The sequence below is a fragment of the Amphiprion ocellaris genome, chromosome 21 (assembly GCF_022539595.1).
Source record: "Amphiprion ocellaris isolate individual 3 ecotype Okinawa chromosome 21, ASM2253959v1, whole genome shotgun sequence".
Lineage (NCBI taxonomy): Eukaryota > Metazoa > Chordata > Actinopteri > Pomacentridae > Amphiprion > Amphiprion ocellaris.
In genome coordinates, this window is record NC_072786.1 from 1,977,056 (window position 1) to 1,994,859 (window position 17,804).

Below are 17,804 nucleotides of genomic sequence, written 5' to 3' on the forward strand. Positions count from 1 at the left end.
ACCTAGTGGTGAAACACGACCCAGCAAATATCCCAAAATACTCTGGCTCCAGTGTAAAGAAGGTGAACCAACCGATCCCACTATTGTTCTTCACTCTTTTGTGTTTTTTTTTTTCAATTATTTTGGTCCTTCAGTGTGAAAAAACTCAAATACGCCTGCAGTTTTGAGGATACTGATGCAAAGTTTGGTCTTATGTGCTGCAGATATCTGCAACACAAGATTTATATAAACATTTTAAGGTAATTTTTCTTTAAAAATGACATTCTATGAGCATTTTGGACAATTATAACACCAAAACTTCCCTTAAATCAGTTCTCTGTGTGTCTAAAATTGGTCGCCTCTGAGGAAATATTCCATTTGGTGAATTTCAAACTAAGTAATTTCAAACTAAAATGTCAATTAAATAAATATTCATTGATTACCAATTAAGTCTGAACTCAAAGTTGTGAAAAATTCAAAAAATAACCTGCTTTAAAACATAATTTACTATTTTATTTTCTAAAAACTCGACTAACACTAACTGGAACCAAACTGTGAATATATGTTATTAGGTTCTGGTGAAAAAGCAGCATTTTTTAGGAAATTATGAGTTAAGTTTGCATTAAATTAATCACGAGTGGGGTACGGAAGCCCACTCGTGACACAAAATCAAAAGAATTACGGGAGACTTGAGACCATTTTTATTTCAGTAGATCTGAATATATATTCTTCTGCTTCATTTTATTTCATTATGAGAGAATCATGAGATAAAAGCAAGCAAATGTTACGAGGCCTTTGGTACGATTTCCGCCCCCCCAAAAATACACGAAAATAAAAACACCAGTGCCAGACTAAAAACAAAAATAAAATCAGCAGGAAAAAGACACAAAATTTCACTCAAACATCTTTAAACTTTTTTACTTTTATAATAATAACATCAATAATGTCAAATTTAAAGCTTATTGTTTTGTTGGAATGTCTTCTATTTTGAAAGGCGTGTGGATGGAGGGCTTTGATATAAAGTACGGAAGCACATTTGTGCCACAAAACATATAACTATAATATACCTGTAGCTGTGACTTCAGATTTCCTTTTTCTAATTAAATACTAAAAAGAAAAAATAAGCACATGAAGAAAACTAAAAATACAAGTTGAGATTCGTAAAATGATTTGTGTAGGGTATATTTATATTTTGGCAGGAATTGTGTTCCATACAAATAATAATTATTGTTCTTTCAGGCCATGATGTGAACGGAAATGTGGACAAAACAGTGTTAATGTTTTACAGCTTTGTTAAAATGCCCGTAAAATTCCTAAAAAGTTAAAACTTTGACATTTTACCAAAAAAAAAAAAAATCGGCTTCATTCCATCTAAAATCCTGAAATTTTTCAAACAATTTCTCCTCAATTATCTCTAAATTTGCCTGAAACTTTCAGAGCATAAATTATAGATATTTAAGAAGATATTTGCAAAATTTTAGCTTCATATGTTAGACATTTTCCAAGATAATTACGTTTTTAAAAACTGCCCGTCGACACACTTTCAGAACATCTTTTCGGGGCTGTTTGAACAAAAATATCTGAGGAACTATTAAAGAAAAAAAACTGAAATTTTCTGTTGTTTCTCATCACGTCGTTGATTCAGAATCTGAAATACTGGACAAATAGATTAAATAATCTCTGATTGAGTTCCTGTCATTGAAAGTCTTATCTTTGAGCTCATATTTTAAAAAATAACAGTTAACTAATCATATTTTCTGAACCATTTTTAGCTGCAGGTCACAATAATACAAAACTGAACATAAAAAAAGACTTTTACTTTGAAATATTAGGTCCCAAAAATGAATAGAAAGTTATTCTTTTTGTTGAACTTTCATACCTGATTGAGCAGGTTTGACAAGTTGCATCACAAAAACTAAAATGCTGGAACCATTTTGAAACTGTTTTTTTCTCGGTTTAGACGATTTCTATTTGAGTTTTTGTGGTTCAACTTGACAAACCTGATCAATGAGTTATTAAACTTTAACCAAAATGACTTTCTTTTCATTTCTGTGACCAAATATTTCCAAATAACAGCATTCTACATATTCAGTTTTGTAATACTGTGACTTGCAGCTAAAAACGGTTCAGAAAATATCACTAGTTGATGATTATTTTATTAAATATGAGCTCAAAGATGAGACTTTAAATGATTTTGTTAAAAATTTCAACTCGCCTATGATCAGAGATTATTTGATCAACTTGTCCAAATGTTCCAGTGTTCTGGAAAAAACTAAGTTCAGCCTTGGTCGATCGATGTATGAATAAACCTCTGATGAGTCCAGAAGTGTCTTTGTCTTTTTTATTGAAGCATCATGGAACAGGTGACATTGCAGCGAGAGAGGAACTGCAAGTGCCTCTCAAGAGGAAGTAACCCATTATATACTTTCAGTTGCACATACACACACATAGAAAGTTGCTTATCTGTCTTAACTGCTTGCAGGGCGGTTTTTCTAACAACTAAGGTAACAATGTCAGGATGTTCAGACAACCCCCATCTTACCCCCCCTGGAACGTCTCTGTGGTTCGTTGAGTCCTCGCTTGAACAATAAGTGTGAACGCTTAGTAAGAAGAAAAGCGAGGTTCAAGTGGGGGCAACATCAGTGGCTGCTACTTCCAGCACCTCTTTTCTACCATCTGGTATGTCTGATAGGAAGGTCAGCAGACATAGCATTCTGGCTGGGTTAAGCAAAGTTCAACCATCTCAAAGGTTACACTGCACAGGTGTTACATTACAGAGGCACAAGAATATATTTCCTCATTCATCAGTATCAAACAATAAAAATGTATATATCTTCAGATAGCAAAGCAACACTTTAAATGATAAGGCTTCAAATAATAAAATTTCCATTACACCAGATTCTGAATCAGTGACATGAGGAGAAATAAAAGTGAAAATTTCAGGTTTTTATCTTTAATAGTTTCTCAGATTTCAACGTGAGAAAAGACCCGCCGAAAGTGATGATTTGAATGTCATTTTATTTCATTTTTAGCATCTATTTTTCCATTTTGTGTCTTTTTGTGTCATTTTTAGCATTTTTTGTGTCCATTTTGTCTTTTTGTGTAATTTTTGGTATCTTTTGTGTCCTGTTTTGTCTCATTTTTAGCATCTTTATTGTCCCGTTTTGTGTCATTTTATAAAATTTTTAGCATCTTTTTGTCCTTTTTGTGTCTGTTTTAGGACCATTTTGTCCATTTTGTGTCTTTTTGTGTCATTTTAAGGATCTTTTGTGTCCACTTTGTGCCTTTTTGTGTCATTTTTAGCATCTTTTTTGACATTAAAAAGCTGTTTAATGGTAGAAATGTTAGATTTTTTGGAGAAATGCTTTGTTTCAACGGGTAGTTTTTAAAAAAAAAAAAAAAACTAAACTAAAATCTTAAAAACGATTTAATATATCAACCTAAAACTTTACAGATACCATTTTAAACATTCATAGTTTATAACAAAAGAGTTTAAAGCAAATCAGAATTGGCTGAGCAGAAGAAACGTGTCGATTTTAGATGGAATTAATCCATATTTGTATTTTCGGCACCACTGGTATTCCGTACCTGTCTCTATTGGGGTTCTGTGCTAAATTTCAGACAAAACATCGACATGCTCCTTCACAATAAAAGCCCAGGATGCGTTACAGTAGCACTGAGGTGATTTGGCGGCAGCTGATTGGCTCAGGCGGTCGTCGTGGCTTCCTGCTTCCTGCCGATCTGACAGTAGAGGATCATGGAGAAGACCATACCGAAGATCTGCAGAGAGGAAGAACACATCACAGGTTTTATTTAAGGTTCTTAGTTATTTATAATCCCATTAAATGTCAGCGTAGGACAGAGTTTGTCCGACCAGCAGGACGGCGATGGCGAAGGCGATGCCGATCACAACCTCCATGTTGCTCTCCAACAACTTGACGATCTGAGTGGCACAAGGCTGCAGAACGAGAACGAAAATGATCAATAAAACACATTTAGAAGAAGAGCAGAAGAACCAAAGAGCTGCAGGATGATAAACAGCAACACAGAAGATGTGAAACACAACGATTAAAGAGCCAAAGATGAATAAAAATAAAGAAAAAAAAACAACAACTCAATAAAAGATGAAGTCGGCCAAAGAAAACTGGTTTAGGGTCAGATTTACAGCTACGTTTTTCATTTGTCTGATTTTCTGATTTTATATTTATTTTACCATTATTTATTTATTTAATTAGTTTATTTCTTTACTATTTAATTTTATTAATCTTTAAAATTCTTTTTATTTATTTATTTTAAAGTAAGATGAGCCCACTTTTCGTTATTATGTTTAAACCAAAATTGAAAAATAATAATAATAAAACAGCAAACGGGCCGATTTTTTTAATTTTCCGTTTTAAAAAAATTTAAAATGAAAATCTGGCTCAAAATGAAACAAAAAAACATCAAACAAACCCACAAAAAAGAAATAAAAGTGGGTCTGTTTGTTTCTCGGTTTAAACATCAACAGTTTTCGAGCAAAAACCAAGAAACAAAAAATGATCAATTTTATGATATCAATTTTATAAATAAACAAATAAATAAATTTTAAAAATCGAATGCTCTAATATTATAATGTTCTATTGTTCTAGTGTGCTTATGTTTTGATATTCTAATGTTCTAATATTCTACTGTTCTATTATTCTAATGTTTAATGTTCCAGTGTTGTAATATTCTAGTGTTCTAGTGTTCTACTGTTCTCACCGTGTCATAGTAGGTTCCTGTACAGGTGCTGGTCTCGGTGCTGTTGCATTTGCAGGAGTTGGGAATTTTTCCCGCCCAGTCTTGTTGTCCGTTAATGAGACCGCAGCACTTCAGCTGGAAGAAAGAACGTAGAACTGGAGATCAGAACCAGAAGAACACACCAGAACCCAACGTGTTCTCTTAAGCAGCTGCTTTATATCTCCAAGATAAAACTCTCAGACCGTCCATGTTCTTTACAGACATTTCTGACAACTTTCTTTTCTCTCTGAATTCTTTTCGTTGTGTTTGTTGTTCTGCGTTTTTCTTCGGTTCCGTCTTTGGTTCATTCCGGGTGGATCATCTTACCTCTCTCTGCATCTTCTCCAGATCCTCTATCACATCTGGTTTTTGATCCGACAGCGGTGTGAACTTATCCAGACTTTCCTTCACCCACTCCTCCACCTGAAAACAAATGCAAACAGAAAAACTCAGTTTGTTTGAAAAAAAGGCACTTCCTGTCACTTCCTGTGTCACTTCCTGTCTGACCTTATTCTCTGCCACGGCCGCCAGGATTCCCGCCGCCAGCAGGAGGATGAAGATGAGGAGGAGGCTGATGAAGAACTGAGGGAACACAGAAGGAGAAGAAGGATGATGTTCTATCAAACCCTGAGTAGATAGATAGTCGATAAAACGTGAAGGATGCATTTACTGGTGTTTACGTTCTAGAATAAGGTCCAGAGGTGACTCCTAACGTTAGTTTAGTTGAAGTTCTCACCAGCAGCAGCATGCAGCGGTTCTCCCTGATGGCGCCGCAGCAGCCGAGGCAGCCGAGAACCATGATGATGACACCGATGGCGATCATCAGGTCGACGCCAGGAAGAGACTCATCAGTGATCTGAGGACAGAAGGAAGGAGGTGAGAACTCAGATGATCGATGGAGTTCTGGAGGAAAAACTTTGACCGAGTTTCCAAATCTGTCCGATACCAGTGGCTGGTTTGGGAACAAGTGTTTCTGGGTCAGGTTGACCACAGATTTCCAGGCTCTTCTGCATAAAGCCAACCAAATCTGAATAAAAATCCCCCCTTTACTAATGATCAAAGTTCTACACTCATTCTGTGAATATTTCCAGAGTTCCAGGTCCTTGAAGTCCATAGAGGAGACAGTCCCCTGTAGAAAGTTCTAGAGTAGACCTACTTAGTAGATCTACTCTAGAACTTTCTACAGGGGATGTTCTGCTTTCTTGCTTCCAATCTTAAAGTTTAGTCTCACTTAGAACATTCCAGGTCCTTGAGTCCATAGAGGTGGGTCCAGATTTATCACTTTAATGGACTTTTTCCATCATTTCTGAGCTTCAGAACTTCATCAAAACTGACTCCAGATCAGTTTTCCATCCATCCAGGTGTCACAGTCTAAACACTGAATCTGGTTTCTGTTCAGAACCATTTTTTTTCCTGTAATTTTAGACAATTGTTGACTCGGAAATTGGTTCATTTTCAAGCAATTTGTATTTCATTTTCAACAAATTTCCTGTAATTTTGTATAATTTTTGAGGCATCGTGGACTAATTTTGTGTCATTCTGCAAACCTTCAGTCAATCTGGATCATTTCTGAGTAGTTCTGGGTGAATTCTGGCTCATTTTGGACAATTTTGGATCATTTTTGTGTCTTTGGGGAGGTGTGTTCATAATAACGAGCAGAAGAAACATAAATAATAAATGATGTGACTGACCTTGCTGTTATGTTTGCTGACTTTCAGGTAGATGGAGACGGCCAGGATGATGCAGCCACTCAGCTGCAGAGACAAAGAATGAACAGAAAGTTTAAAAAAACAAAACACAAGCGCAACATGAGTTTACTGATGGAAATCTGGCGACATCTAGTGGAGAAAATCTGCAACAGCTCAAACACAGAAGTTTCAGGTTTATGCTCTGGTCAGGTACTTCCTGTACGTCTGACTTAGAACAAAAAGAAACTCAAAGATCTTCTAGTCAACTGAAGACATATTTGTCCTGGCTGTAGTTTTTCTCTTTGTTCTGAATAATAATAATAATAATAATAATAATAATAATAATAATAATAATAATAATAATAATAATACATTTTATTTAAAGCGCCTTTCAAGGAACTCAAGGACACTTTACAGAGGAATAAAAATCAACGACAATAATTAAAAACAATACAATAAAAAATAACAAGAATAAAATAAAGAACAACAAAGAGGTGTGACAGTGAGGTCAGGGTGTGAGGGAGTATGCAGTCCTTTTAGATTAGTTTTGAGTCATTTTATTTTTTTCATAATTTTAGGCAAGACTTGAATCATTTCGGACCATTTTTAGCAGTTTGGGACATATTTCAAGTAATTTTGGAGATTCTTTGAGTCATCTGGGACAAGATTCAAATCCTTTTGGACAGATTTTGGTTATTTTGGACAAATTTTGAACATGGCATTTTTTCCCCCACGTGGAGCCATGATGTAGACATAGTCACAGTCCATAAGTCCAAAACTGAGAAAGTTTCTTTTTAATTGTTCAAATACTCAATTGCTCTGCTTCGAAATACTGAGAGGTGACACAATTTATTTAGTGTATTTGACTTGTATTACCTTCTCTGTCTGTCCAGGTTTGTTTCAAACAATATTTCCAACTAAATGATGTGAAATTTAAAGCTCCAGAACAGAAGCAGCAGCTGATCAGAAACAACAAACGGCAGCTCGTCTGACCGATGACTGTCATGAATTATTCACTCAACCATCAGTGAAGATCCACCATCAATATTTCATCCTCAGACCAAACACAGAAAACAGACCAGTCAGGCGTCTGCGTTTCCACGGAGACAAATAAAGCTGCTGATTAACAACAAAGACAAATACAGAAACACGCCTCAGATCTGAGTTCATAGCGAGGTCGTAGTAAAACAACTTCTGTTTGTTCGTCTGGCATTTGCACTGGATTGATTTCTATAACTTTCATCTCTTTGAAATGACAAAATGTGTCCATAATGACCAAAAAATTCTCAAAAATTACTATTTTGTCATAAATGACTAAAAATGCCTAAAAAATGTGTCCATACTGACTCAAAATGGTTCCAAATGTAACAAATACTTGACTTAAATCACTTAAAATGTGTCCTAAATGGCAAAAAAAACCAGTCTAAAATAATTACAGTTTCTCTAAAAGTATTCAAATTCTGTCCCTAAATAACAATATTTCTCCATAATGACCCAAGAATGGTCCTAAATGTGATAAATACTTGATTTAATTCACTTAAAATGTGTCCTAAATGGCAAAAACCTGTCTAAAATGAATAACATATCTCCAAAGTTATTCAAATTTTATCCCTAAACAACAAAATCTGTCCATAATGAACCAAAATTGGGTCAAAATGGCAGAAAATATTGATTTAATCTCTCAAAATGTGTCTTAATGTCAAAAATTTGTCTAAAATGACTAAATATACCATGAAAATGTGTCCATAATGACCTAAAAATGGTCCTAAATGTGACAAAAACTTCATCTAAGTCACACAAAATGTGTCCTAAATGGCAAAAATGCACCAAAAATGACACAAATCTTGGAAAATTACTCAAGATTTCTGTACTTTTGTCACTAGATGCACAAATATGTTTCTATGTTTTGCTTCTCTTCTTCTAAATTACAGATATTTTGTTCCCAATGTCAAAAAAGCTGGCTAAAATGACTAAAAGTACCCAAATAATTATTCAAATTTCATCCCTAAGTAACAATATTTGTCCACAATGACTCAAGAACGGTCCTAAATGTGACAAATACTTGATTTAAGTCACTTAAAATGTGTCCTACATGGCAAAAACCTGGTTAAAATGACTAAAAATAACTCTAAAAGTATTCAAATTTCAACCCTAAATAACAAAATTTGTCCACAATGACCAAAAACATGTCAAAAATTACTAATATTGTGTCCTAAATAACTAAAAATACCTACAAAATGTGTCCATAATGACCTAACATGGTCCAAAATGTGGAAAATACTTGATTTAAATCAATTGAAAAGTCTCATAAATGGCCAAAACCGGTCTAAAATGACTAAAAATATCTCTAAAAGTATTCAAACTCAGTCCCTAAATAACAATATTGTCCATAATGACCTAAGAATGGTCCTAAATGTGACAAAAAAAGTCACTCACAATGTGTCCTAAAGGTCAAAACGTTGTCTAAAATGACTAAAAACACCCCAAAAATATTTGATTGAATGTCAATATTTCTATTTGTTGACTGATTTACTATGATCTGAATCCCTCTGTGCTACATTTGTGTGTTTTCTACTATAAATAAACTGCTATAGGAAACCTGAGGATAAAGACAGAACGACAGATTTCATTTCTGAATGAACGGAAACAGACAGGAATAGTTGGTGACCTCTGAGCTTCCAGTAGCAGAACAAACACTCGAAGCGCCACGCCTGAAGCGACTTAAAGCCACTGAATCCCTGCATGCCGAGGGTTTTATCCATGACTCACACCTTCACAAACACCTGACCAGCGGAACAAGAAAAACCACAGGCTGATGTTTGCTGAAGCGACAATCTCAGTCTTGGTTCTCACACACGAGATTTAAACAACTTCTGAGCCTTAAAGTTGTTGTTTTAATCAATGAACGTGTGGTTTGGACTAAAAAAATGACCCAGTTAGTCAGAACACTGGGATGTTGGTCAATCCCAGCTGGTTTTAAACAAATTAACGCTGGTCAGAGGTCATTAATGTTTCTTAAAGCCTTTGTCATGGTGCCCTTTTGCTAGCTAAACCCTAAAATGTCTTAAAATGTGAAAAAATGTGTCCAAAATGACAAAAAAAATGCACAAAAATGATTCAGATTTTGTCCTAAATAACAAAATGTTGTCCACAGTGACCTAATTTCTCTGGGAAATGGTTCCTTAAAGATCCAATTTGTGTTTAAGTTGTTTGGAGCACCATTTATGTCGTCTAAAAGACCGTTTTTGACGGTTCTTCAAGGCAACATTGGAGGTTCTTTAAAGAGCCACCTGCTAAAAGGTTCTTCGTGGAACTAAAGATTGTTGTTCTTTGGTATTAATTGATTTCTTTAAGCCTAATAAAGGGACTTGATAGCATAATAGAACTTTCCATTAACATCTGATTTTAAGACCTCTCTATTAATCAAATCAAACGCCTTTCTGAAGTCAATAGTTCTCCTTAATTATGCTTCATATAATGATGCTGGTGTCACCATGCGTCACATCAAGGAAATTTGATCAATTCCAGTAGCTTTTTCCAATTTGCATCTATCACACTTCATACCTCTTCTACAGAAAAATTTGCATTCAAAGCTGGTATCACTGCTCTGATAGTCGTCTGTCAACATGTGGTTCAAAGTACGAACGAGTGGAACGGCAGCAGTAACCTGGAGACTGGATCGTACGGTGCAGGAGGGATTTCCCGCTTTTTGTCCGACTTTATCAGTGGAAACAAAACAAACATAAAACCAGACAGGAACAAAGCCGGTGTTTTCTCTGAAGGCGGTCTCTGGTTACAGGAGGTTCATGAACTAACACCTACACTTCTAGAGAAAAACCTGCAGAGCAACATAGCAACCAAACCCAGCACGCCTACCTTCAGCTCAGTCAGATTAGAAACCAGGATTCATCAGGATTAAAGCTACAGGACCTGCACTCTCCACAAATCAAAATTAATACCTTTAACACCTAAACAAGCAAAGTTTGTTGCCCTTTTCTCTCCTGAACAAACGTGTTCAACAGCTGAGTGACGTGTTTGAAGTTTTATTTCTATTATTGGAAAAAGTCTGTGCAGAAATATAAAAGCTACATTAGAGGCTACATTTGGAAAACACCAAACACTGAAGATGATCATAAACACACCATCCCCACTGTGAAGCACGGTGGTGGCAGCATCATGGTGTGAAGCATGGTGGTGGCAGCATCATGATGTGAAGCATGGTGGTGGCAGCATCATGATGTGAAGCATGGTGGTGGCAGCATCATGATGTGAAGCACGGTGGTGGCAGCATCATGATGTGAAGCACGGTGGTGGCAGCATCATGATGTGAAGCACGGTGGTGGCAGCATCATTATATGAAGCATGGTGGTGGCAGCATCATGATATGAAGCATGGTGGTGGCAGCATCATGATGTGAAGCACGGTGGTGGCAGCATCATGATGTGAAGCATGGAGGTGGTAGCATCATGATGTGAAGCATGGTGGTGGTAGCATCATAGTTAGATGGATTTTAAAAATGGTAACATGCACCATGCTTCACATCATGATGCTGCCACCACCATGCTTCATATCATGATGCTGCCACCACCATGCTTCATATAATGATGCTGCCACCACCATGCTTCACATCATGATGCTGCCACCACCATGCTTCATATAATGATGCTGCCACCACCATGCTTCACATCATGATGCTGCTACCTCCATGCTTCACGTCATGATGCTGCCACCACCATGCTTCACATCATGATGCTGCTACCTCCATGCTTCACATCATGATGCTGCCACCACCATGCTTCATATCATGATGCTGCCACCACCATGCTTCATATAATAATGCTGCCACCACCATACTTCACATCAGCAGCAGCAGCTAAAACCTGTTAAACTGAGCATGAGTTTCCTCTCCAGTGAACAGTAATTACTACCTGGTGAACGGTGAGTTAAAGTGGAGCAGGTGGTGACTCAACAGTAACACAATAGTGTGAGTCATTGTGTAACTGAGATAATAACTCATCCACAGAATTCTTTGTGAATCCGTCAGAAGCTTCACAATTCCAGCAGTGATGCAACAAAAACCACAGTTAAGGTGTGTTCAGTCCTGAAGCCACTGAGCAGAAAATCTACCAGGAGTTAAAACCAGACAAATAGTGTTTATTCTCTCTTTATTCTCATTTTGAATCACATTTTGCGTTGTTTGACATCTAATTTTAGTCACTTAACATCTTTTTGTGGTTATTTTCGTCATCGCTTTAGTCAGTTTAAATCTCAGTTTTGTTGTTTTGTGTCTCATTTGGTTAATTGGAGTCGCATTTTTGACACTTTCCACCTGCTTTTTGGCTATTTTGCATCTATTTATGGTCACGTTGCATCACATTGATCATTAAGTGTCCGAAGTTTGTTGTTTTGTACCTCATTTTGGTTGTTCTGAGTCTCTGTGGTTGTTGTACATCTAATTTTAGTCAATGTGCTTCTCTTCATGGTCATACTGAGTCTCATATTGGTTGCGTTGAGTCTCAGGTCATTTTTCGTCTCACGTTGTTAATTTAGTGTCTCAGTTTTGTTGCTTTGCGCCTCATTTTAGCCACTTGGCATCTTTTTTGCTGCTTTTGGTTTTTTTTTAAGTGTTTTTTTTTTGTTTTGTGCCTCCTTTTAGTCATTTTGCATCTCAGCTTTGATGATTTAATGTCTCAAATTTGTTGCTATGAGCTTTATTTTAGTCATTTAGTGTCTCTTTCAGGTCATTTCATATCTCATTTTGAATGTTTTTATGTCTCTGTGGTTGTTTTATATCTCATTTTTGACATTTTGCATCTCTTTGTGGTCTTGTTGCATCACATTTGGGTAATTTAGTATCTTTAGTTGTTTTGTGCCTCAATATTTGGTGGTTTAATGCCATTGTGGTCGCTTTGTTGCCCATTCAGTTTTCCATCCATAAGTAGCAAAAGAATTCACCAGCGGTTCTTTCTTTATACTTATATTCAAAGGCTTTTAAAGGCTTTTAAAGTTATCAGTGTGATGATATTGTTTGTTCCTGAACGCAGCATCTCCCTCAAAATAATTTATGGAGCCTTAATGCACCGAGACATTTGCAGTTAATCGGTCGTTTCTTCCACACGCAAAACCGCCGGCGTTCGGAAACATGTTTACAGCAGAAACACGAGCAGGAAGAATCCATCATCATCATCATCATTCTGATCTGCAGAAACACAGGAGCTCCACAGCACAATCATACTCATGCAAATGAGCACAGAGGAGGAGATAAATGGCTTCCTTCCAGGTTTCATTAGGACTCTGGTTCAGAATCACTCAGCGGCTAAAAGCTCCTGCAGAGCCACGAGTTTGAAAAAAAGGGGAAAAAAACACGACAGTAAATGGGCTTTACAGTAAAGAGCTGCTCCACCCTCATCAGGAGCTAAACACATCATGTCCAGCATGTCCGCTGAGTGGCTGCAATCAGGTTAACATCGACTCCGAACTCTGAAATAACCTCAGCAGGACAAACACACAAAGATGGTTTTGAGTTTGGATTATTTCTGACACACTTCAAACATGAAGGATGTGATTGGAGATGTCTAAAGTTTGGGAAATGTCTTTGGTTTCTTATCTACAAACAGGGTGGAGACTCAGTAGAGCAAAAACAAGTGTGATGGAATCAGACACCTGCTGCTGATGGCAAACGCCCTTATATACAGTAAACAATAGAAGGACACACCTGGAAAAACTCACCTGAATGTCAAATGATTCACAGCTGCATCAGTGTCAACAACTTCCACTCATGAACCATCAAAAACTAAAAGGTCAGCAAAACTGTAGTAAAAATTCAGACCTCTAACTGTATGAACAAGGTGCTAAAATGAGCTGTGTCTATCTACGCCTACATCATGGCTCCAGGAGGAAAGAATTGAACAGAGGAAGTGAGGAATCTGACTGTGAGACTTTACAAAGGTGGAAATGGATCTAAGCAGGTTAAAATTTGCCCAAAATAACACAAAATTTGTTCAAGATGCCTCAAAATTGGTCTCTACGTAGATAAAAAATTCTCCAAAAGGACTTAAGTTCTGCACAAAATGGCTCAAGAAATGTTCACGCCAACAAAAAATTGTCAAAAATTGTCCAAATTGACCCCAAATAATAAAAAATGACTTGTTAGCAAACCTGTGATCACTTAAACTAAACTGTCCACCTGTGTTTTCCAATCAGACCTAAAATGAGCTGCAGAACATTCTGGACCTATGAACTGGGTCCAAAACTGAGATCTATGTCTACATCATGGCTCCACAAGAGAACAAAAAAGTGCAAATTCTGAAAAATCGGCTGCTCAAAATTCGTCCAAAATAACTCAAGATTTGTCCAAAAGGATCTGAATCTTGTCCAAGATGACTCAAACATTTTCCAAAATTACTTAGTGAATCAAAATGTGTCCAAAACTGGTAATTTAAAAAAAAAAAAAATTCAAATCTTGTCTAAAATCTTGTCTAAAATTACTGAAAATTTTGCAAATATGACTCAAAACTTATCCAAAATGACTTGAGACTTGTCCAAAAAGTCTTTAAATTGATCCACAGTGACTCAAAAAGTTTCCCAAAAAAAGAAAAAAAATGTTAAAAAATTACTCAAAAGTTTCACAAATTTACATTAAAAAAATGTGAAAATAGACTTGATATGGAAAAGAATTTCCAGAGGACCCGTAAAACATGATTGTGAAACTTTATAAAGATGGAAAAGAATCCCAGAAGATGTTAGCGGTAATCAGGAGGTCTAGAAGGAGCCGTAGTACCACTAATCAGTGGTTGTCCTCCTAAAATGACTCCATGGACAGTGAACTACTTTCACAATCCAGCTGTAAAAACCAAACCACAGCTGCTTCAGACTTGGTCCAGGAGTTATCAGTGAAAACCAGAGTTAGTGTGAAGATCTGACAGTGAAGAACATCAACCTCTATAGACAGAGGACAAGAACAAAACCTGGTTGCTGCTCAGAACTCAACTTCCAGATGAAACTACAGAACATGAAAAGAAGCCTTGATGAATGCTGGAGAACATTCTTTGGTCAGATGAAGATAAATTAGTTGGGCTCAGATGGAGTCCAGGATGTTTGAACCTGACCACATGGACTATTCATCCATAGATGAATTGTCCTGACTACTAGTAATCAGGACTATTCATCCACTGTGAAAGTCCTGGTGTGATGATATGGGGCTGCATCAGTACCAAAGGTGTTGGAGACCATGAATGTCTGAGGATAAACCAAATTACTGGCTGAGAAGACGACTCCCAGAATGCAGAAGATGGAAGGAGAGGAATATTCCAGCAGGTGAACCATCCAAAGAACAAACTCACATGAGAGTTCCAACAAAACACCTTTGAGGTATTTGAAAGAAAAATCCAGAACACAACTCCTCCAGCAGGAAGAATGGCAGAACATGTCTGTAGACAGTCAGTGTCCTCCATGCTGAGGAGAACTGAGTCTGTCATCAACAATAAAGGTGTTTAAATAATGTATGTGGACCCATTATCCAGTTAGCAAACGAGCTAGGCTAAAGAGCTAGTCAGCAAGTTTTGTTTGCTCTGAGAGCTTTAGTTTCCTTTTTGAATGAACAAAATGTCAGGAGGGAATCTTCGAAATCTCTCATGGCTGATTAGCATTAGCGTAGCAGGCTAATATTGTAGCCATTAGCTCACCAGCTAAAGTAGCTCCAGCCCTATTAGTTACTACATCACTAGATTTCTTGAGTCAACTACTTTGCCAAAGCACATGGAGGACTTCTGCTGCTCCGCCTTCCTAAGAGAATAAGAAAGATCCTTCTTTTGAGACCGTTAGCCTAGCTTAGCATACACACTTGAAACCAGCACCAATGCAACTCTAACAACTCCTAGATATCGTTTTAGCGGGTCAAGACATAACTCCAGTGCTAAAGTCTGATAAAACACCTGATAAATTCTAGGGAAGTCCAGATCCAAAAGATCGACACAAATCTAAGTCGAACACCTGGTTAACATCTGATTTCACACAGGTGTCACAAAGAGACAGCAGAATTTGTGACATTATTTTGAATATTTGAATTGATTGAATAATAGCAAAAATCTTAAATGGTGGACCTTTCTCCTGTGCTCAGCCTAGCTCTGGCTGGAGGTCATTAACCACCACCGAAGTCTTTGTCATGGTGCCCCTTTACTATCTAAACAAGCCCACCCCCACCCCACAATGCTCTCTGGTCTACAATACATTAACTGACATCATGTAGAGAATACAGGTTCTCTAAGTTCTACAACAAGGTTCTTGAACACCTAAAGAACATATTGCCAATGTCCTATTCCATTGTCAAACACCCACTGGACTGATTTTAAGAACTTCAGTATATTTGAGGTGTGTATAATCCAAGAAAACAGTATCTGATTGAGACATTCCTTTGGTCGCTCCAACTTTTACAACAACAAATGTGGTTTTCCTTTAGCATTCATCAGAAAAACCTGCAACAAGTGGCGTCATGTTGGCATTGAGCAACAACTTAGGGGAAACGTGGAGCAACAGGTAGAGAATCTGAGCAACTGAATGAAAGTTTTCATTGAAGAAGTGAAGAAAAAAGTGGCTTCTGAGGAGACTGTAGGGAAAACTGTTGGACTAATGATGATAAACGAGATGATGGGACTGAGCGAGTGACCGCACCCTGAAACTGAATGAAGGTTTGTTTGGGGAGGGCAAGGCGACACAACCAGTTCTACGCCACCGACACAACTGGAAAAACAGAAACACAACACAAAGAGACACAAAGATGGTGGAAAACAAGACAAAAAATAGGACATAAAGTGGAAAAAAGACGCAAAAACAAGCAAAAATGAACTAATCTGCTGCTAAAAGTGGCATTACCTGGAACGAAAATCCCATAAATCAACTCAAACTGAATCTTCCTCTCATAAACTCACAGATTTAACCTGAACCATCAGCTCTATCTGTCATGCACCTGTCCTAGGAATCACCTGCAACATCAGAAAGCAGCAGTTTCAAGTTCCTTCTTTCAGACTCACCCAGAAGAGAAGGTTGAAAAAGAACAGCAGGTACTTGATGCATTTATTCACAGCCATCTTTCAGGTTTTTTTTTCTTCGGGAGCTTCAGAGTCGAGAGCAGCGTCCTTCAGACTGAAGCAGAAACTGAGAAGCTCCTCCAGGCGACTGAACAGAAGCCGGTCGGACCAGTTTCCTCCGACGAAGCCGCCTCCCTTCAGTCCTGCCTCCTGCTTTTAATGTGAAACTCTCCCATGTCTTCTTCTATCTGCAACAGAAAAGCAGCAGATCTTCCTGAAAACATTTCATCTCTGAGAATCCTTTATTAAATGCACAACTGTGAGACATTTCTCTGCTTAGAACTCAGTTTTTTTCTATTTATTTACATATTTTCTTTCCGTTTTATTTTTACATCTTAAATACAGGATTTGAGTGACTGACTAATCTAAGTAACTTCACCTCGTCCAGATACAAACCGGCAGGAAAAAAGTTTCCTCTGTTGGTCCAGAAACATGAATCCGACTCTGTAAAAACAAACAGAAACAATGAGAATACAGCAGAAAAATAACATAAAGTTTAGACAGTTTCTTCGCTCTCACTGTAAAAATAACGTTTTCAGCCTCATGAGCTTCAAATGTTTAGCTGCAAATGTTTACATTTTATATTATCATATTAGCATGTTTGGCTAACATGCTAATATAAAATGCAAACATTTAGCTGCAAATGTTTATATCTTATATTAGCACAACAGCTAAATGAAAGCTTGGCAGCTAAATGTTACATCTCATAGTAGCATGTTAGGCTAACATGCTATTATGAGATGAAAACTTTTAGTTGCTGTGCTCATATGAGACGTAAACATTTAGCTGCAAATGTTTACGTCTTAAACATGTAATATTATGCCAACATGCTAATATGAGACATAAACATCTAGATGCAAATGTTTACGTCTCATATTAGCATGTTAGGCTAATATAAGACGTAAACATTTGCAGCTAAATGTTTACATCTTGGGCTGCACAGTGGCGTAGTGGTTAGCACTTTCGCCTTGCAGCAAGAAGGTCCCTGGTTCGCGTCCCGGCTTTCCCGGGATCTTTCTGCATGGAGTTTGCATGTTCTCCCTGTGCATGCGTGGGTTTTCTCCGGGTACTCCGGCTTCCTCCCACAGTCCAAAAATATGCTGAGATTAATTGATTATTCTAAATTGCCCGTAGGTGTGAATGTGAGAGTGCTTGTTTGTCTTTGTATGTGGCCCTGTGACAGACTGGTGACCTGTCTAGGGTGTCCCCTGCCTTCGCCCGAGTCAGCTGGGATAGGCTCCAGCACCCCCCGCGACCCTAGTGAGGATTAAGCGGTGTATAGATAATGGATGGA

The 17,804-nt window shown here is 37.4% G+C and overlaps 1 protein-coding gene across 1 annotated transcript; it reads right to left on the minus strand.

Moving 5' to 3' along the window:
• Positions 1–665: 665 nt before the first annotated feature.
• On the minus strand, positions 666–16,613 carry LOC111583813 (tetraspanin-8). Its single transcript, XM_023293056.3, has 8 exons — positions 16,454–16,613; positions 6,429–6,491; positions 5,474–5,593; positions 5,245–5,319; positions 5,065–5,160; positions 4,720–4,833; positions 3,854–3,937; positions 666–3,759 (listed from the first exon to the last, which is right to left on the minus strand). Exons 1-8 carry the CDS (start codon positions 16,508–16,510, stop codon positions 3,685–3,687), a joined length of 684 nt encoding a protein of 227 aa, XP_023148824.1. The 5' UTR covers positions 16,511–16,613; the 3' UTR covers positions 666–3,684.
• Positions 16,614–17,804: the final 1,191 nt, after the last annotated feature.

What these genes read in the sequence shown, in the direction of transcription:
- LOC111583813 (XM_023293056.3), bottom strand. Translation starts at nt 16,510, where the DNA reads ATGGCTGTGAATAAATGCATCAAGTACCTGCTGTTCTTTTTCAACCTT. An exon ending in TTTTCAACCTTCTCTTCTGG is followed by an intron (nt 6,492 to 16,453) that starts GTGAGTCTGAAA and finishes TTGTCTCTGCAG; the next exon opens with CTGAGTGGCTGCATCATCCT. An exon ending in ACCGCTGCATGCTGCTGCTG is followed by an intron (nt 5,320 to 5,473) that starts GTGAGAACTTCA and finishes GTGTTCCCTCAG; the next exon opens with TTCTTCATCAGCCTCCTCCT.